Genomic DNA, 20,440 nt, shown 5'->3' on the forward strand with positions numbered 1-20,440 from the left:
TTCAAAGTCATCCTCAGCTACTTAGCAAGCTCGAGGATCCCGCCTCAAAACCAGAACCAAATCAAACCAACAGTAGCAACAACAACAAAAGGAATAGCAGTGCGGTGGCACGGAGCCTTTAACCCCAGCACTCTGAAGGCAGAGGCGAGCGGCTCTCTGAAAGCTCTAGGCCACCACGGTCTACATAGTGTGTTCTAGACTAGCCAGGGGTACATAGAAAGATCCTGTTTGTAAAAAAGGAAAAGAAAAATGTATATAATATGTTGGGTATACTTATACTAAAAAAAAAAAAAATGTTGGTTATCTGACAAATTAAACCAGGCATCTTACATTTCTGTTTGCCAGTGGCAACCACTGCTAAGATTCTGTATTGGCCCAAATCCTATCTTGCCCAGAGAGGCAGTCTATTGAGCCAGCAAGCTGGCTCATTGGGAAAGGCACTTGTCACCAAGTCTGATGACCTGAGTTTGATCCCCTGGGATTAACATGGTGGAAGGAGAGAACCAACTCCCAAAAGTTGTCCTCTGACTCCACCAGCACCCCGACAAGCTCCTCCCAACAAACACATGGGTGTAATTAAGTAAAAGCTGGTGAGGTGGCCCAAGGGCTTATTGAAGAATGTGTGTAGGGCAGTTAAACAAAGGGCAGTGAACTGGGTGGCACTTACTGAATCCTGTAGTGGAGAAGCAACTGAAATCAGATTTATCTTCATGCCTTTGGGGACAAAATGAATTCAGGGAAGGGGCCATGCAAACTGTACAGTGCCACGTTGCTTTGTTTAGTCCTTGCCCCACCAAGATTGTCAACCCATGAGAACAGAAATGATCTTCCTTATATGGGTATTCCCCCTCCCCCCAGTCTGTCAAAACATTTGAGCATCAATCCATGCTTAAAAGAATTACCAATATCCTTGAAGTACAATTTAAGGACATTGTTATCAAAGGATGTGGGGGTCTCAACGCTAATGGGTGCTATTATGGTATGTGTGTGTGTGCGTGCGTGCGTGCGTGCGTGTGTGTGTGTGTGTGTGTGTGTGTGTGTGTGCGCGCGCACGCGCGCTCTCAAGCACACACCTGGAAACCCAAAATCCATGGAGTTGAGTAGTACGGTGTGGAAAGAGCTTAGGAGGAATCCAGCCAAAGCCCTTTACCCATCTACTCCAGAACAAATGCTCGTCACCACCGGCAGCAGCCTCCCCCACCACCTGTCAGGGAACCACTGCCAACGGGTAATTGTACCGTGATGTTGTGAGAGGAAGTCTGATTTTCAAAAGGCGCTGGCAGAATCCAGGGGCCAGCGGGGCCTTTTCATACCTGCTAACGAAGCCTCATTAGAAGCAGCAGGAGCCTGCGCTGGGAACTGGAAGCAGCCGTCAGTCATGATCTTCCCCTGCCAAAAGGTGATTAACTTTCTGACTCGCGGCACCTGCTCGTGGAGATTTGCAGGGCAGAAGAGTCTAAAACTCGCAGCCCCACTGGGAGAAACCCTTGAGAGGGCGCGCATCTACTCTCCTTGCATACCAGTGGCTTCCAGATTCGGCAAAAACAAACAAACAAACAAACAAACAAACAAAACCCCAGCATGGGGTCCTCTTCACCTTCCAGGCCCTGGGCTGTGTAGAGGTTGGAAACTGAAATCTTGGCTTGGAAATAATAATTAAGGATAATAAGAAAGGCAAGAAGGTCTTGCAGCATCCAATGTCGCTGAGACAGCTGCACTGTCTTCCTGATGGCTTTTGCACCCAGGTGGTTCAATTAGGAGCAGTTCGCAGCGAGCAAGCTAGCAGGGCAGTGGAGGCTTAGCTGAAACGGAGCGTAAGTGGTGTCTTTTCTATTTCTGGACTTCAGACACTGAATTATGTAAAGATATTGTGTAGAGTCTAAGTAACTGGCCTTCTGGGAGACTCGTGGGTTCTCTTTCTTTGGTCCTGCAGGCCAGCAAGGAAATCTACGGGACAGAATCCTAACCAGGACACACCTTGCTTCTTTTAAAAGGTTGTTGGCTTGTTTTGTTTTTTGAGACAGGATTCCTTTGTGTAACAGCCTTGACTGTTCTGAAACTCTTTTTTGTATGTCAGCCTGGCCTTGAACTCACAGAGATCCACCTGCCTCTGCCTCCTGAGTGCTGAGATTAAAGGTGTGCAACCTCACATTCTCGGCTGTTTGTTTTTAAATAAAGGTAAACACTGTTTATTGGTCTTTTTGGGACTTTACATCCATATGAAGGTCTTCAAATGTTCCCACACAGGGATGTATCCCTCTGTTGGGGTAAGTAGCTCACAGTGACAAAGGGACAACGACGGAGCTTATCTTGGTCTAATTCTGTGTAGCAGGCAGGTAACAGAAACAGACGTGTTTGTTTTTGTGGTGTGGTGGTGTGTGGTTTTAGAAGCACTGAGAGCCTGTGGTCCCACACAGGTGGTGGTTTCAGTTGTAATCTGAGGGCAGGAGGGTCTTGCCTTCGTGGGAAGCAGATGCATGAATAGATTTGGCTGGCCCGAGCCTTGAGAGGGCTGGCGTGGGGGGCGGGGGGGGGGGGTGGAGGGCGCTGGCATGTGGATCCCAAAAAAGAAATGTTGAGGCTGTAAATGGGTGAACTACCACAACCTAATTAGTCCCCCATGGGTTGAAACTGATGGAGAGGTGTTATGCTATGGGCAAATGAGATGTGTGTGTGTGTGTGTGTGTGTGTGTGTGTGTGACAGAGAGAGAGAGAGAGAGAGAGAGAGAGAGAGAGAGAGAGAGAGAGAGAGAGATTTGCATGTGACCAGGGTACCCGTCAAGTGCAGAACTTTTGAATGAACAGCCTTTGTGTGTTGATAAAACCAGAACAGTTGACCTTGAGGCAATGATGAGACTGATGGACTCATTTAACAGGCTCAACATGCTGTCTAGAAGCATCCAAGAATGGCTCCCAGTATGGGGGGTGTAGTGTATCATACACACTTAGCATGCATGAGGCCCTGGGTCCTATCCTTTGAACCAACAAAACAAACACACGCACATACTCATGAAACACCAACCCAAATCCCCAAAGAGGCCCTGGGACCTGCAGAGAAAAGGAAGGGTTTCTGCACCACCAGCAAGTTAGCCACAGCAAATGGCAGACTGGGAGCCACACGCAAAGTATTTATTCAGAGAGGCCTCGGTTGTTCAAGCTACAGACTACAGAAATGGGAGCAGAATTCTCTCCACCCCCAGGGAGCTCCGTCTGAGTCAGCTAGGGAGTCCAGCAGCCACTGAGGTTCTTCAGACGTCACCGGTGGGCTGCCGAGGAAGGCAGAGTTTTCTTTGTGAAAAGAGGAAGTCGTTTTTTGGTTTTCCCATTAGCTGAAAAGAAACACACGTGAGTCAGAAGCGGCAGAAACGGAACCTCAGTAAAGATACCACGGTAGGAGTGTGGGAAAGGAAGCCATGTTATGAGAAAGAATTTGGTCTTTGGAATAAGACAGTGCCAAGGTTCGAACCCCTGTTTTGTGGTTTGATGGATTTTGGACAAATGACTTCCAGAACTCTGGGATGTGAAGTCCTGTCAGTAACTGGGGATGTGTGGTGATCTGGTGGGCACAGGAGGGAATGAGGACGGCCAGGGTTAGGGCTGGACATCTGCGGAACAGCCATTCGGTGGGTACTTGAACTACATACCACCCCTTTACTCCTCCATGTTTATTTAAAACTTTATATATTTACTCATATGCGTGCAGGAATCTGAAGGATTTAGTTTTGTTAGGAACATCTTTCACATTCCACAGAAAGCAACTGGACAAAAAGACAGTTGGGGGAGAGAGATGACGGTTTTTCCACTTGAAAGGAGGTGCTGGAAGGTTTGCAGATGGTTCTGTGGTTGTTCATCCCAGCAATGGGATGCTATGCTCTTTGAAAGAGGGCCACTAGTCCCAGAGTTGCTTCAACCTCTGTGTGTGACCGTGGACAACCCCCACCCTCCACATGGGCCTTCCCATTCTCTCTTGAGTTGTGAGAGGTTGGACAGTGTGATCCCTAAGTAGTCTTTTGTACTTTATTTTTATTTATTAGTATTTGTGTGTTTGTGCATGCATATATGTGTATGTGAATGCACACATGTAAATGCTCACACACATATACACGTGTGCCACGGTGCATAATAAAAACCAGAGGGTGATTTTGTGAAGTCAGTTTTTCACAAAAGGGACAGTGGGCAACTCCACTGTCATTCATAACACCTTGTTTGTCTTCCCTGTAGACTCCAAATTAAACATAGTTTTCTCAGCAGCCCTGCTGGTATGTCACTCAGCTAGAAGAAAGTCGACAGGAAGCCTCTTCAAAATGTTTGAGAGACACTGGCTGCTCTTCTGAGGACCTAGATTCAACTCCAGCACCCATGTGGTAGCGTACAACTATCTAACTCCTGCCCCTTCTTCCGATCTCCACGTGTATGACACAGGTGATTCACAGACTTACATGTAGGCAGAACACCCACCCATAAAATAAAAATAAATAAAAATCTCAATTCAAAAAAAAAAAAAAGAGGTTTAAGAGTCGTTTAAGAAAAAGGCTTTTTGTTTCTCCCTGTTCTGGTCTTGAGTACACTGTGATAGCAGGGGTCATCATGAGCAGGTTTATGCAGTCCTGGGAGTTAAACCCAGGGACTGTGAATCCTAGGCAAGTGTTCTCTCTACCAATTCAGCCCAACCCCACCCCCATGCCCCATTTGCATCCTCCCTGCAGATAAGGAGGAACCCGAGCACATCACATGTCCATACTTGTTCTCCTCTCTGTCCAGCAGGGCGTGGTAGGATGCCACATCCTTCTGTAGCTGGCTCTTGCACGCCAGCAGGTGTGCCCGCTCCTGCTGCTGCTGTTCTGTCTCTGAGCGGATCTCTGCCAGCTCTGCCTCCAGCCTGCCCACCACGGCACCCAGGTTCTGCAGTTCCATGTCATGCCAGTGCTGGGCGTCGTGCAAGCTGTTTTCCAGGCCTCGTTTCTACAAAAGAGTGAAGGTTATCGGCTTGGGCGGTCCAGGTAGGAAATGTGTGACCGACCTGTTCTACCCATTTTTCTGATGTTGTCAACCCCGTAGAATGATAGAGATCGGTCTCCGTGGCCCTGGGGGAGAGCCAGAAGGCCCCACTCTGCTTCACGGACCTTTTGCAACGGGCAAGAGAGAATGGCCAGGGGGGAGCTGAAATGCATGTGTCTGTCCGTTACCTCTCAGTGTTTTTCTGTGCTGTTTAATAATACATCTTTGTTAGGTCCCGTCCTATTGCTCCTTGGTGAGTTTCAACTGCCTCACAGGGAGCTAGAGACCCTACAGCAGGGATTCCGGGTCTGTGTGGCTGATGGCTACCTCCCTCAGGTTGCTAGCTTTCGGATCATGACTCCTGCATTGGTACCTCCGGCGCAGATGTCTACGTTGGCTATGGGTGCTTCGGCTGGGGAAGCTGGGAGAAGATGCACCCCAGACTTCCCTTTCTGTCATCGCGGCCATGGATGGATAGAGTCCCGGCTTTTACACCTCCTGTGAAGCTTTCACACCCACACTGCCTTTTCTCCCCCAACACTGTGGCCTGGGATTGGATGTTTATCACCCAAGGTCAGCTCAGCGGTGTCTTTGTGCAACACCCTGCTTTTAGTTTCTGCCTTCCTACATTCTCCACACAGCTCCTACAGTGCCTTAGCAAAATACACATCTGGGTTTTTATCTCCTCTGCTTAGTTATCACCCCAGTGGCTCCCAAGGGGCCCTAGAATGGTTGCCATTGCTGGCTCTGACTTTCCATTTCATTTCCTACTCTATATTAGTGTCAACATTTCTGGTCTTGGAAGCTTATGGGGTTCATATTGTTTTTTTTTTTTTCCTCTTCTTCCTCCTTCTCCTCCCCTTCTTCTTTTTCAGACAGGGTCTCACTGTATAGCTCTGGCCACTTACTCTGTAGACCAGACTGGCTTCGAACTCACAGAGCTCCCTCTGCCTGCCAAGCTGCTGGGATGAAAGGTGCGTGCCATTATATAAAGCTGCATATCGTTTCTTACACCTGCACTGTCCCTCTCTGCCTCTCCAGTATTCCAATTCCATTCCTTCCTAGTCACCCCCAAGCTCAGGTTCAGGGGTCACTTTCTCTAGGAAGCCTTCCTCGATGCCCCTCAGTTGGGCTAGGAGCTCCCCTGTTTCCATGGCTCCAAGCATGCGCATGTCCTTGAACTTACCACAGGGATGTGCCTTTCTCACAAAATGGCGGGACTTAGCAGAAAACTGGTCTCTGTACCCTCAGTGCCAGGAAAGGGCCTGTGCAGGCCAGGTGTTTGGGACATATGTGTCACCTGGATGAAGGCACCTGCTCTGTGGTTATGTTTATTGCCCTGCTGCTCTCTCTTCCCATCAGACTAAGGACCTGTCTCTTCTCATCTTTCTGTGTCCGGTGCCCTGAAAGTTAGCACAGGCTGGTCAGAAACTAAGCATCAGTGTGCCCATATTTAATAGCTCCAAGTAGAGTGACCTTATATTTTAGTATCTGGCTTTGAAGAGACTTTTTTTTCTTAATTTTTTTTCTTATTTGTTTTATGTGTATGTGTATACTAAGTGTATGTCTGTCACATGTGTGCAGAAGCCCACAGAGGTCAGAAGAGGCATTGGAACCCCTGGAACTGAAGTCACAGACGTTGTGAGCTGCCATGTGGGTGCTAGAAACAGAATCTGGGTCCTCTGTAAGAGCAGTAAGTACACTTAACTGCTGAGTCATCTCTTCAGCCAAAATTGTGTTTTTATTTATTTATTTATTTAGGTTTTTCCAGACAGGGTTTCTCTGTATAGCTCTGGCTGTCCTGGAACTCACTTTGTAGACCAGGCTGGCCTCAAACTCAGAAATCTGCCTGCCTCTGCCTCCCGTGAGCTGGGATTAAAAGTGTGCGCCACCATACCCAGCGTATTATTTTTAATTTTGTAAATTCATGTGTGTCTGAATGAGGGTGTGAACACATGAGTGTGGGTGCCTATGGAGGTCAGATGAGCCCATGGAGCCAGAGGAATAGGTGGGTGTGAGTCACCTGACATGGGTTTTAGGAACTGAATGTGGGCCTTCTGCAAGGCTAGCACATGCTCTTAAATGCTGAGCCATCTCTGCAGCCTCAGTACCTACCCTACCATTTTTTTGTTTTTTAAAGATAGAGTCTCACACTATAAGCTTTGGCTGTCCTGGAACACACTATGTAGACCAGGCTGGTCTTGAACTCACAGAGATCTGCCAGCCTCTGCCTCCCAAGTGCTGAGATTAAGGGTATGTGCTACACTGGCTATGTAACACATAAAAACAAATTTTTTTTTCTAAGTTGGATTCAATCAAATCTTGATGAATTAAATTCCTGTACCCAATCCTCCAGGGCATGTTTTTAAAAATAGACTTCTAACTGCTATAGCAGAAATAGATTCTTGTTGGTGGTGCTGTTAGGCAAAGTTATCATATTAGCTAAATCTTGTAAGTGTTCATGAGTGTGGGGTCTGTATGCCAGTGTGTGTGTGTGTGTGTGTGTGTGTGTGTACATCAGAGGACAACCTCAGACACTATTCCTTAGTGTTTATTTCTTTTTGAGGCAGGATCTTTCTCTGGCTTATCCTTTTCAGTGCTGGGCACACCACCATGCCCAGCTTTCCTGCCCCCCCCTCAATATACAGGTTTAGGTGATGGAATTCAGGACAAGCTCTTCCCTGCCTGAGTTCTCTCCCCAGCCCGTGGGTGTTCTTAACTCCACAGGACATGTGAACTCTGAGTTAGATAGCCGGTCTAGTGCCTTTTAGGAAGCAGTGTGAGATACTATGTACTAAGCGTAGAGCAGCCTCTGGCCTTAGTTGCTGTTTAGCTTGTGAGATCTGAGAGCCCTTTACAGCAGTGGGCATGCAGAAATGGCCTAGACTTGGAGAATCATTTGTTCTCATGGCCTTGGGTTTGTTCTCTCTCTCTCTCATTTTATGTAGGAAATAGATTTTTGTTTTGAACAGACTTCTAAACCTATGTCCTCTTTGTGAGTTGTTGACACTGAATCTGTAATGGCTGTGGTTTAGAGAAACACATCACTGGAACATGCTTGGGCTGTCCGGCTATAGTTTTTGTCCCATGTTTTAGGGAAGTTCCCTATGTGGCCTGAGGGGTTTCCTTGATGATTTGGGGTATTGTCAAGGGGTACACTAATAGAAATCTCAGATCCCACTCTTGTTTTGGGGGGGTATTAGAGACAAGGTTTCTCTGTTGTAGCCCTGGCTGTCCTGGAACTCACTCTGTAGACCAGGCTGGCCTCGAACTCAGAAATCCGCCTGCCTCTGCCTTCCGAGTGCTGGGATTAAAGGAGAGTGGGATCTCTGAGCTGGGCAGTGGTGGCACATGCCTTACAAGAGTGATGGGCACCATGTACCCATGCGTGCACAGGTTGTTCTGACTCAGGATAGCTGGATAAGCTATCTCCTCCCCATCCCCCACTATTCTCAGTCTGTGTTCCTCACCTTGGCTGTAAGACATAATAGTGGGAACTTTGATCCACCGGAACCCACAGGGGACAGAGCTAGCCCATCTTGGGCAGCATGTGAGTTCCTTTTTCCATTTGTCCCAACAGAAGCATGGGGCTGAAGTGAGGTGACAGGGTGGCTGTTGCTGCCAAGTAGGGGTTCTTGGGTTGGTGGTTATAGTTTTGCCTAATACATTATACTAGGTGCCATTTGTTGACTGCTTGCCTGTGTTGGGCACAGTGTAAAAAGCTTGACATACATTATCTAATTAGTCACCCCAGTGACTGTCTGAGGTCAGGTCTATTCTGATCGTAGGACAGATCACATTTCCAAAGGCAGCTGCAACAATTGTCACCGTCCTGCATGGGCCTTCTCAAGGTGACCTTGCCAAGAATCCAGGCTCATTAGATCTCTCGTGATTGCTTTGACCAGTAGAATAAGAGGTACATGATACGCAGAAACTCCAAAGCTAGGAGGTCAGAGATCTGATCAATTTATGCTCACTGTATAAGGGAAACAAGGTACCTTATCAGAAGTCCTGCTGTAGCTATGAGACCACCATAATTCAAGGATCTCCAAGCTAGCTACCTATATGGAGAGGTCTCAGAGAGCAGGACATAGAGTCACGATTGAGGAATCTCACACGTGAGCTGAAGAAGCCACGGTGGGTGTCCCAAGCCCAGCAGACACCTCGAGGGATAGGGAAGAGCTGTCCCTGCTGACCTCTTCCTAAATCACAGGACGATAGAGCACATGATTCACTGACGTCGTAAGCCACAAAGACAGCAGGTACATAGAACAACTAAAATAGATCCTTACTAGACAGAGGTGAAAATAGAAACTTAGAAGGTCATATGACCAGTGAGGACAGGAGCCCGGGGTTCAAGATCACAAGTCTAAGCACTCGTCCCAAATTCACAGGACTTCCCTGTCTAGGAGAAGAGTAAAGACAGAGGTAGACTTCCTGGTGGGTGGAGACTACCCCAACTAGACCCTACCCCAACTCTGCCCTTCTCTATACCCACCAAAAAATAAACATACGGACTCCTATAGTGGAGCTAGTCTCCCCCTTGTCACTCCCTCACATGCTGAGCCTTGTGATTCTTAAGGTGGCATCAGTTCCTCTATAGAAGTCACTGAATTCCCTAGGAGTATTATTCCCTGGTGTGTCTTATGTCCCCAAAGCACTGGGTATAGCTCCTGGAACATGGTGAGTTCTTATATATAGATATAAGATATATCAATATAGATACATTGATATAGATGTAAAAACATACTAACATACACATATGGTCCAACAATGCTCTTTGGTTAGAATGATGGGGGAGATGCCATGCTACCGTAACAGAGCTTCAGTCCAATCCAGACCAGAAGGTGGAGCTTAATTTAGTCATCTTAGGAGCTGTGTGAGGTTGAGTCCAGGATGCCTGAGAATACCTAAATTTATAGACATAAGTCTTTTACAGAAATAGCTATCACATGTGCATATGCCCTGTACATTCCTCCTGCATATTTCCTTAAATCTCATGACATTTCTATAGATGACTCGCATGTGATACAATGTGCAGCCCACTATAGAGGTGATTAGGTTGCTGTTTAGGGAACACTGGTAAGAAATATAGGCTGCACACATGCAGAGCAGGTGCAGTGTTGTTCCTGAAGGTTGATTGAATCCACAGATGGAGAAACCATGGATACAGGGGCTGACTATAATTATTTTAATTACTAATAATTAGTAGTTGCAAGGCACCTGCTTGCAAACCACAGTGGGCCTGAGCTTACTAGGCATCTGGGGCAGGGCTCCAGAGGCAGAGCTTGAGACAAGGATCTTGGAACTTATAAACAGTTCCAGGATTACTCTCAGGAAAAGGAGGATTGACTGAGAAAAAGACGACAGGGCAGGGAAGACGCTAAGCAGGGAGGTAGCCTCCTTGAAAACTGGCCACCGTCCAATACCGTGGAAATCACTGTACAGCTGTTCCCACTTTGAAGCTAGTAGACTGGGCTTTCAAAACCATCAGCCTGCCACTGTCTGGGTCAAGGGCACGGCCTGCCTTCTTGGATCAGGAGTCTTCTGTTTGGCTGATAGCAAGTCTCTGAAGAAGCAGGGCATCTGAGAAGGAACAGCTGTGAGTGTTAGCAGCCAACATTCCGAGCAGAGGCAGGTAAGGGCTATTTCCACAGGGCCCTGCCGTGTCCAGGGCAGTTGTTAAGTATGAGTCAGTATCTGATCAGAGTTTAGAAGATACTTCAGGTGCCCAAACCGCATCCTGTAAGAAGGAAGCCCTTTGCAGGCTATGAACTATGAGACATCAAACTGACAGTTGAGAGTTAAACATAAAAACCACCAGGGCCTTTCTTGGCACACTCACCAGAGCCCGTAAAGATTCCGTCTCAGCCTGGAGACTCTGGACTTGGCGTGAAGTGTCGTGTAACTCTACACTGAGGGCAGCAGCCAGCTTTTCTTCTTGGGTCTGGGATACGTGGACCACCTCTGTCTGTTGCTGTGGAGAGTCAGGTCTTGGGGTGAGCTGGGATGAGTTGTAAACCTGAACCCACCTTCTTCCTTAGTTCCTTCTAAACGAACTCTCTGCCAGACTAAAAAAATACCTTCCCCTCCACCCTTTTTATAAACCTGCTAACCAATTTGTATACAAAAAACTGTTTTGAATCTTTGATGCCTAAAAATAGAATAACATTCAAAAAGATTTATTAAAGACTCCGAGAAGGTTGTAGTTCATGGTGAAGTACTTGCTTAGCTTGCACATGACCCTGGGTTCAAACCTGCTCCCCTCCCCCGTCCCTCCCCCTCCCCCTCCCTCTTTCTCATTGAAAACAGTAAGATGTTTCCTCTCCTCCCTGAGTTCTAATCACAGTTTTCCTGTTTCCAATTTCTTATGCTTCCTTTCATAAATATTTCATGCTCTGACTGATGGCACGGATACCATCTGAGATCTATAAAAGAATTCCGCTGTTATGTGAACATGTCAGAACTATGCTTGCACGAGCTAAGGTGGCTACGACATCACTAGATGATACAATCTTACAGGCCCAACCCTGCACATTTAATCTATCATTGATCTGAACATCCTTATGCGGCCCACAACTATATTTATAGGTAAATATGCACTACTGCCTTCTCTTGTTTGCTACAGTACTTACTATGTGTTAGTAATTGGTCTCTGCCAGCATGTTGAGGTGAGTATAGTCTTTGAGCAGCTACAGAGCATTGCCTTGTTTGGGGTTAATGTCATTTATTTAGATGTTCCCTGTTGGTGGACATTTTGGTTGTTTCCAGATTTCCCCTATTTTCTACAGCAGTGTAAAGAGGAGCTCTAGATGCTTGCATTCCATCCAAGAAGGTATCCCTGAGGATAAATTCTTGAGATAAACTGTATTTACGTGAAGACAGAGTCTTGTTATGTGCCGTCCCATGAACTCCCAATCCCCCTGCCTCAACCCCCAAGTGCCGAGGGGACATGTGTACAAATGATCCTTCAGAGAACCTGTAACCCTGGCCTGGGAGGCAGTGCCAGGTCCCCACACCTTCTTCAGACAAGGGGCTTTCTTGTGTTTATTCACTTTACTTTCATGTGTAAATGTTTTGCCTACTTGGTGCCCATGGAGGTCAGAAGATTGCATTGACTCCTTGAAAATGGAGTTACAGAAGTCTGGAAACTATCATGTGGGTGTTGGAAAATGTACCCAGGTCCTCTGCAAGAGCAACAAGTACTCTCAACTGCTGAGCCACCTCTCCAGCCCCAGGTTTTCTATCTGGATCTTTATATCTGATAGTCATAGTTTTCCTTTAAATTTTTTTTTTTTTTACATTATGCTATTTACTTGTATGTGGGGGGGCATGTTTGTGTGGGTGCACACATGCCACAGCTTATGCGGTGCACATGTACAATGATGACTCACGTGGTGGTCAGAGGATACCACAGGAGCCAGTTCTCCTCCCACCACGTGGGACTGAACTCAGGTCATTAGGCTTGGTGGTGAGTGCCTTCACTGCTGGGCCATGTCTCTGGCCTCAGTACCCTTTTCATTGTACAAACCAGTGCAGCTGCAGCTGTGAACACAGGGGGAGCTCTGGGTGCTGCACGCAGGGGCACAGGTCCCCTGCTGGTGGATGATAAAATGAGGTCACTCTCTTTTTTCAGTACATTCTGATGTGCTGTCTCTGAGCCAATGCTGCAGGCAGAGAGGCCAAGGAAACCTTTATGGTCCCAGGCCCTGAGGAGGTGAGACTCAGTTACTCATTTAGGGTACAGGATAAGATTCAACTATGTTGACCCCCAGGTCTTGAAATCTTGGCTCCATTTCTGGATTGGGAGAGCATGCTAACATTTTGAAATATGGTGAAGATTTTCACACTCAAAATTTATAAATTTATGGGGCTTGAGAGATGACTTAGTGGTTAAGAGCATTTGTGGCTCTTGCAGAGGGCCCAGGCTTGGTTTCCAGTACTCACACAGGGGCTAATGACCATCTGTCACTCCAAGGAGATTTGACACCCTCTTCTGACATCCAAGGGCATCAGGTATGCAAGTGGTACACACACATATGCAGGTAAAGCACCCACACACACACATAAAATAAAAATATAAAAAAAAGCAGGGCGTGGTGGCGCACGCCTTTAATCCCAGCACTTGGGAGGCAGAGGCAGGCGAATTTCTGAGTTCAAGGCCAGCCTGGTCTACAAAATGAGTTCCAGGACAGCCAGGGCTATACAGAGAAACCCTGTCTCGAAAAACAAAAACAAACAAACAAACAAACAAACAAAAATATTTTAAAAATCTTAAAAAAATATAGCTGGGTGTAGTGACATATATCTCTACTCTCATCCCAAGCACGTGTGATTCAGAGGCAGGCTTTGAATTTGAGGCCAGCCTGGTCTATGCAGTGAGTTCTAGCTTAGTCAGGTGTACATAGTGAGACCCTGTCTCAAAAGACTCAACACACACACACACACACACACACACACACACACGCACGCACGCACACACATGCACCTTGGCTAATCAGTGAGAGACCCTATATCAAAGATAAGGTAGAGAGCAACTGAGGAAGCTACCAACATTGACCTCTGGCCTCCCCATATGCACTCACACCTACACACACACACACACACATATACACATGCATACATGCATGCATGAGTGTGTACATAAGCACACGCCTATTATAATCATAATTAGTTACTTAGGGGATGAACTATTGGGGGAAAATAAAGGAAGAACGAGGACATTTTTTTCTAAAGCTGATCACTTTTAGGATCATCATTGGCTGTCTCACAAGCAGCATTGCCTATGACTTAAAGCTGCAGGGTGAGGACTGAAATGGGCTCCTAGGGGAAAGGAGGGCATAGCAAGCCACCAGTGACATGCTCTGATGTCAGAAATGGTCAGTGCTCTGAAAGCTTGTGCACCCAGGCTTCGGGATCTCAGGGTGTATGTGTGTCTGTCTCTCCCCAAGCACTTGCTGTGGGGTTGAGAGTCATGCAAGCTCTCTGCTTTGACCTCGAGGTGAGCGACAGCCTTGCAAGAGCACAGGTGTGCTTTCCAGACTTCACAAGAACATGACCATGACTGCATTGTGTTCTTTGTCATGGAGCAAAGCAATTCACTGCTTCTGGGGTCACAAGGGCTCCTGATCTGGGGTGGGGGGCACACTGCTTTAGAACAGCAGTTTTCAGCCTGTGAGTCACGACCTCTTTGGGGGTTGAAGGACTTTTTCATAGGGGTCACCTAAGACCATTGGAAAACACAGATATTTAAACTACGATTTATAACAGTAGCAAAATTACAGTTATGAAGCAGCAATGGAAATAAATTTTTGGTTGGGGGGGTCACCATGGCATGAGGCATAGTGTTAAAGGGTCACAGCATTAGGAAGGTTGGGAACCACTGCCCTAGAAAGATCCCGACAGCAGCCCCACATATCTGCACAGACTCTCCATCCTCACAGCCTTTAAGATGTTTCTTGCTCATTCTTAAGATAGTGAATTGCAGTCTCCCATCTATGTGATCTTTCTGTCCCTCTGAGCCTAGCAGTTGAGTGTTAATCCTGACTGGGGTGTGGTGGCACCAATCTGTAATCCCAGCACGTGGGGATGGAAGCCGGAGGGACAGGAAGGAGTTCAAGGGTACCCTGGGTACCGTAGACTGTCCAAGGCCAGCCTGGGCTGCAGGGGACTCTGCCTCAAAATAAGAACAGAAAAGAACCAATAAAGAGTGCTGAGCCTGCCCGCAGACTACAGCTCTGCCGCTTTCTACATGGCTGGGCTGAGGCGAGTTTCCTGTCTACTCTGTGCCTCAGTTTATTCAGTAATGGATGAAAATCAGAACTCCTATCTGGATGCACTGCGAGCTTATCTGGCAAATGTATGGCTGTCCCCTGTCACATGGCACTGTCCCCTGTCACATGGCACTGTCCCCTGTCACTCAGGCAATGCTCTGCTTCAGAGTATTCCTGGCAAGTGTCATCCTGCCATTTGGGGTGGGGGCCTTTCTGTCTACTCCTGCATCCCACCCAGCAACCTCCTCTCTAGATCATAGGAATTGGGTGTGCAGTGACGACTCCTTATTCCTTCTGGGTAGCTTAATGGCTCTTCACACCTAGGGCATCCCCAACATCCTTCATTGAAGAAGGTCAACAACATGGGCCCAGGACATGCCGGGGACTCGAGGAAGAAGAGGGTCTCCTGTGAACCGGACTAGACCAGATCTTGTCTTTATTAGGAAGATTAACTACTATGCTATTAAGCCTTATAAACCACTTTGGTGTCTTTGGTGCCACATGCTATTTGGCAGCAGAGAGCTTTTAGCAGGCAGGCTATGCTATGCATCCCTGACTTAGCCCTCCTCCCTGCTGCCCAATGCAAGATTTATTTGGGAGAAGTCTGGATACCGTTCAGCCTGCCTCACTGACATAGGGCTTCCTCGGGGGTGTATTTAAAAGTAGCGTGACTCTCAGTGAAGCTTCACTGTGAGTGGAATACCGGCCTGGTTAGTCAGGGTCTCATGGCTCCTTGAGTGGACACAAGAGCCGCCTGGCTTCTCAAGCTGTTCTCTGGGATGGAACAGAGCCACCAATTCCCAGATTGTGTGGTATCTGCCAAAAGAAACAGCTAATGGCCTCAAGGACTTGCTGCCCCAGCTCACATCTGGGATGGAATTGAACATACTGTATGCTAAAAGCAAGAGAAGAAACTCACCCATGGGCTAAAAATAGATTTTTCTTAATTATTGGATAAGTCTAAATTATAGTATTTTTGTCTTTGCTTATTATGATCATCCTCCTCTTAAGGGACTTGTTTGCTTGTCTCCTAGGAGACGGCTATGTGTGGAGTATGAATGACAGTACCTTAATCCCCCAGGGATGATTTGGGTTGTTTCATCTTTGACAATCTCCTGTTTTAGAAGTAGTATCTTTATACCTTTTATGGGAACAGCCAATCAAAAAGTATCTACGAGATGCTCTGAGGTCAGGCAAATCAGGAAGCCAGGGAAAAGCATCCTTCTGAGATGGAGACTCTGTGTTTGAAGTACCAACCGAAGCTTCACAGCTGGCTTGAGCTCCGCCCATAGCCTCTAAGTGCAGGGGTGGGTGAGGATCCTTTACTGGACAGTGAGAAAGGATCCAGCCATTCAACTGCTGGTGACTGACACTTGAGGGCTTGAGAATGGGTAAGATGCCCTAAGGGTGGCCTTTTAATGTCTATTTTCTTCAGTAAAGAATCAAAGGCCAACATGAAGCTACTCTGATTATCTCCCCTAACCCAGCAGAGTCACAAATGTAGCATGTTATGGGAACCCTGGGCTGGAACACACACACACACACACACACACACACACACACACACCTTACGTCTCAGAAACATGATTGATCTATCCTGATCTTCTTTTAAAGCAAGCTCTACAGCCCAGTCTGGCCTTGAACTTGCAGTGAACCTCCTGTCCCAACCTCCTGAGTGAAGTGCTGACAGGTATGCACCACCATGCCTGGTTGACAGAACTGATTCATATGCTATAAAAAGAGCCACCGCAAAACTAAAAAGTCGAGGACATACATGAAGATGACAAAAGGCATGATCTGGCGCTAAACATGGAAGCAAATCTTCATGAGATCCAGCATATCAAAAGGAGGTCTGCATCCTCAAACTACAAGCAATGCACCTAAGAGGTACACTGAAGAATTCTTACCGCAAACACTGGGCGCACAGCGTCAGTGAGGATGTGGGGACAGGGGTCCTCTCAGATGTATTTTTGTCAGGAATGTAAATTCTCGTTCCACTCTACAGTCTCACAGCTTTGAGAGACTGTCACCTGGAAACCCTCATCATTTGTTTCAAGCTACCCACCTCTTCATTTTTAATAGTGCGTCCGGCCCATCATCCTGACTGTTAGAGGCCTGATGGCTGCAGCTCAGAGAAAGCTCTTGACCACAGATGCCTCAAACTGCCCCGAGGCAGGTGTGGATTTCCTGTCTGAGCACAGCACAGTATCTGGCTGTTGAGGAGTTGAAGCTCTAAGACAAAGTCAGTCTCTCTCTCTCTCTCTCTCTCTCTCTCTCTCTCTCTCTCTCTCTCTCTCTCGGCTACTAGCTTGGAGTAGCGGGAATGGACTAAGACTTCAGGAGGTGGCATGGGTTTTGGGCAGAGGGACCACCACAGGGAGAAAGAGAGGATGGCATAACAGAGCTGGCTGGCCAGAAGATGACTGAACCCCTAGCCTAGGGTAAGGAAGCAAAGGCTTACCCACACCTAGGCTGGGACTGTGGACATAGAAGAGAGGGCCTCTCATTCCCCCAGGAAAGGTGGCTGAAGGCCAACACATAAGAGGCAGATGATGGTCTCTGCTTTGGTGGTAGTGATGTGGAAGGGGGTCCAGGCCTCCCCTGCCTTTGCCCTCTGAGATCAGCTCATGACCAGGCTGTGTTATAGAACAAGAATAAACAGCTTTTGAAGGTGTCCTTCTGCCTCCAAGTTGGGAAAAGTTCATCAAAAGTTAATAGCATTGGCATAGAATTGATTTAATCAGACCAAAGGTCTAACATGCATGTTGTTGTTCTGTTGGTTTATGAGCGCACTGGATCTTTTGTTAACTATTTTAGGTGTGAGTGTTTTTCCCCGATGTCTGTGTACCACATGCATGCTCGGTACCCTTGGAGGCCAGAAGAGGGTATTTGGCCTGTTGCAACTTGAGTTATAGTTGTGAGCTGCCACACCAGTGCTGGGAACTGAACTGCCTACAAGGGCAGCCGTTGCTTTTAACCACTGAGCAGTCTCTCTAGCCCCACCAAAACAGAATACCTTTGGAAGTATCTTTTGGGCTGCCCGGTGTAGTGACATTTTAGAGAATTCTCGAATTTTGTTTTCTTAAAAAAAAAAAAAAACCAGAACCCAAAACCTAGAAATATAAGAATATGTTTTTGGCTGGGAAGTGGTGGTGCACACCTTTAATCCCAGCACTTGGGAGGCAGAGGCAGGTGGATTTCTGAGTTCAAGACCAGCCTGGTCTATAGAGTGAGTTCCAGGACAGCCAGGACTACACAGAGAAACTCTGTCTCGAAAAAAAAAATGTGTTTTTGTTTTAATCTCAGGTGTAGGGATGCGAGGATGCTTCGGATGGTCCTTGGCAGCCAGCAGCTGACCGTGATTTGCCTCGTGGTCTAGCATAGACATTTTTGCCAGCTGCAGACAGTTTCTGCAGTTGTGTGATGTTTGGAATTCTGGGAACTTTTCAGAGGGTGTAAAAGTGCTAGTGCTCCAAGCTTGGAGTTGGTGGTTGGACATTCAGGGAGTTTGGATGTAGTTTGTTAGTAGTCTTGCTCACAGAAGAAACAAAAGGAAAGAAACTAGATTTAGGGATTTCTCCCTTCCTCTCTCTCTTTCTCTCTCTCCCCTCCTACCTTCCCTTTCTCTCTCTATCCTTCTTTCTCTCCTATCAAGTGATAGGGGATGAAACCAGGGAGGATAAAGGGTGGGAAAAAGAAAAACCCACAAATTAGCAAAACAGTGATGTTCTCTGATGTGGCTCCAGAACACCGTTTTCTGTTGGTCAAAGGCCACCATAGAGATGTTTACATTCTATCATATAAACTCCCACGGAGTTAGGGAGACCCAAGACTCTCCCTCCTCCTTCTCTTCCCTCCTCCCCACCACCTCTCCCATTCTTTCCATGAAATACATCCATAAAATGGGCATTCCTGTGGTCTGAATGTGAAAATGTTGCACGAACATGTGTGTTTGAACGCTTGGTCCCCAGTTATGGGTCCTTTAGGAGGAGGTGGGGGAGGGTCCCTGCTCCTGGGTGAGCTCTCTGCTTCCTGATCTGTTTAGGAGCTCGGGGACAATAACAGGGACTTTGGGGATTGACCGAGGTGGTCTTTGTTAAGGTCAGTTGGCCGGCAGGTTGGAGAATGTACTCCATTGTGTAATAGTGACATAATGAAACATATTTTATACTTTTGGTCTTTATCTCTGGCTCCCAGCCAGAGCTCTTAAAACCCTGGCAACTTCCTAGCTGATGAGAGCTGAAGTAGTGTTCTCAGCTATGGGTAGTTTTTGTTTCTGGGATCCTTAAATAGCTCCATGGTGGGGGAAAAAAAAAGTGTGTTTTTCTCTCATTGATAACACAAACATCTTTCAACAACACCCAAACACCCAAGTTTATGTTCAAGAGATGTCTTTGGCAAGACCTTAAGGAGTGTGGGGGTTGGTGCCTGCCCCTCTCCAGTGATTAGAAGCTAGAGTTTTCAGCCCTTTTCCTGACTCAGGGAGGGGAGAGGCAGTGAATCAATGCTAATGATGATTTAATCAGTTGTGTCTAGAATGAAGGAAGCTTGAACCACAGAGGGCCATGCAACATCCAGAGAAGTTCCAGGCTGGTAGGCAGTGGAGGGATGGGGTAGGTGGGGCTCCTGGAGAGGACACAGTTCTGTAGCTCCATTACACATCTGACTGCAGGTATCTCCCCCACTGGACTGCTTTAAATTGTGTTTGTTATTGAGAACCAACAAGAAGAAGGGTGTGGCTTCCTTGCGTTCTATGAGCTATCCTAGCAGTTAACGGAATCTGAGGAGCAGATTATGGAAAACTCCAAGTACTGATGGTAGGTCAGAAGTAGGGTGGTCAGCCTTGGTTGTCATCTGAAGTCAAGGGCAACCTTGTGGGACTGAGTTCTTAACCTATAGGATCTGGCGATGACCTCAGGTACACAATGCCAGACAGACTCAAACTGAATGGGAGGACACATGTTTGCTATTTGAAGAATTTCTCAGTGTGGAAGAGATGTAGACACTTGGTGTGTGTATATATATATATATGTGTGTGTGTGTGTGTGTGTGTGTGTGTATGTATGTATATGTATATATATATATATATATGTGTGTGTGTGTGTTGGTGTGGTGACATACACCTATAATCCAAGAACTTGGGAGGCAAAGGCAGGAGGATTGTGAGTTAGATGCCAGCCTGGGATACATAGTAAGAACCTGGCCCAATGAATAAGACATAATTAGATGAGAATAAGATTTTAAAAAGGTGAAAATATTTCAGGTGATTGTTTTCAAACAAGTTCCTTTGGAAGGCCTCGGCATACCAGGGGATAAAATAAAAACAGAGTCAATTGTGCTAGAAATCCCACCACAGAGGTGAAGCTCAGCTGCTCGTCTTACTGTGAGAAATCAAGATTAGTCATATCGCTGCCAAATCTTCAAACAGTCTAACGTTAATTGGGTGATGTTGAAGTGACTGGTTCACTTTCTGTCTCTTGTGCAAACTGTCCTTGTTTCTTAAAACCAGCCTCTGCTGCTCATTGCAATTCCAAACTGAAAATAGGGGTGTCTGTACTCAGGATGGTTGCATCGCTGCAAGGACATGCCTGATGTGACCCACTTAGGGCGAAAGGTGGATTTTGCTTCTGGTTTCAGAGGGCTTCTACAAACAAAGGAAGAGGCTGCGG

At 46.9% G+C, this 20,440-nt stretch overlaps 1 protein-coding gene and 1 long non-coding RNA gene across 6 annotated transcripts in view; one reads left to right on the forward strand and one right to left on the reverse strand.

The window, feature by feature from the left end:
- Positions 1–1,762: 1,762 nt before the first annotated feature.
- The window catches only part of 5830418P13Rik (RIKEN cDNA 5830418P13 gene), a 37,683-nt gene continuing 19,005 nt past the window's right edge, over positions 1,763–20,440 (forward strand). Inside the window, exons 1-5 of the long non-coding RNA NR_040466.1 lie at positions 1,763–1,814; positions 4,762–5,000; positions 5,335–5,571; positions 5,874–5,972; positions 6,583–6,691. This is a non-coding gene — a long non-coding RNA (RIKEN cDNA 5830418P13 gene). The remainder of the gene's footprint in view (positions 1,815–4,761; positions 5,001–5,334; positions 5,572–5,873; positions 5,973–6,582; positions 6,692–20,440) is intronic.
- Bfsp2 (beaded filament structural protein 2, phakinin) overlaps positions 3,109–20,440 on the reverse strand; it is a 55,482-nt gene continuing 38,150 nt past the window's right edge. For 2 of the 5 annotated variants that reach the window (NM_001002896.3, NM_001364514.1), the window contains 3 exons: positions 10,844–10,975; positions 4,742–4,962; positions 3,109–3,329 (listed from right to left, as the gene is read on the reverse strand). In NM_001002896.3, coding sequence (NP_001002896.1) covers positions 3,326–3,329; positions 4,742–4,962; positions 10,844–10,975 — 357 coding nt within the window. In that variant the 3' untranslated portion in view covers positions 3,109–3,325. Of the gene's footprint in view, positions 3,330–4,531; positions 4,963–10,843; positions 10,976–20,440 lie in introns of those variants that run through there. The other 3 variants (XM_030243997.1, XM_030243999.1, XM_030243998.1) reach the window with 3 other exon arrangements.

The sequence above is a fragment of the Mus musculus genome, chromosome 9, assembly GCF_000001635.26.
Source record: "Mus musculus strain C57BL/6J chromosome 9, GRCm38.p6 C57BL/6J".
NCBI lineage: Eukaryota > Metazoa > Chordata > Mammalia > Rodentia > Muridae > Mus > Mus musculus.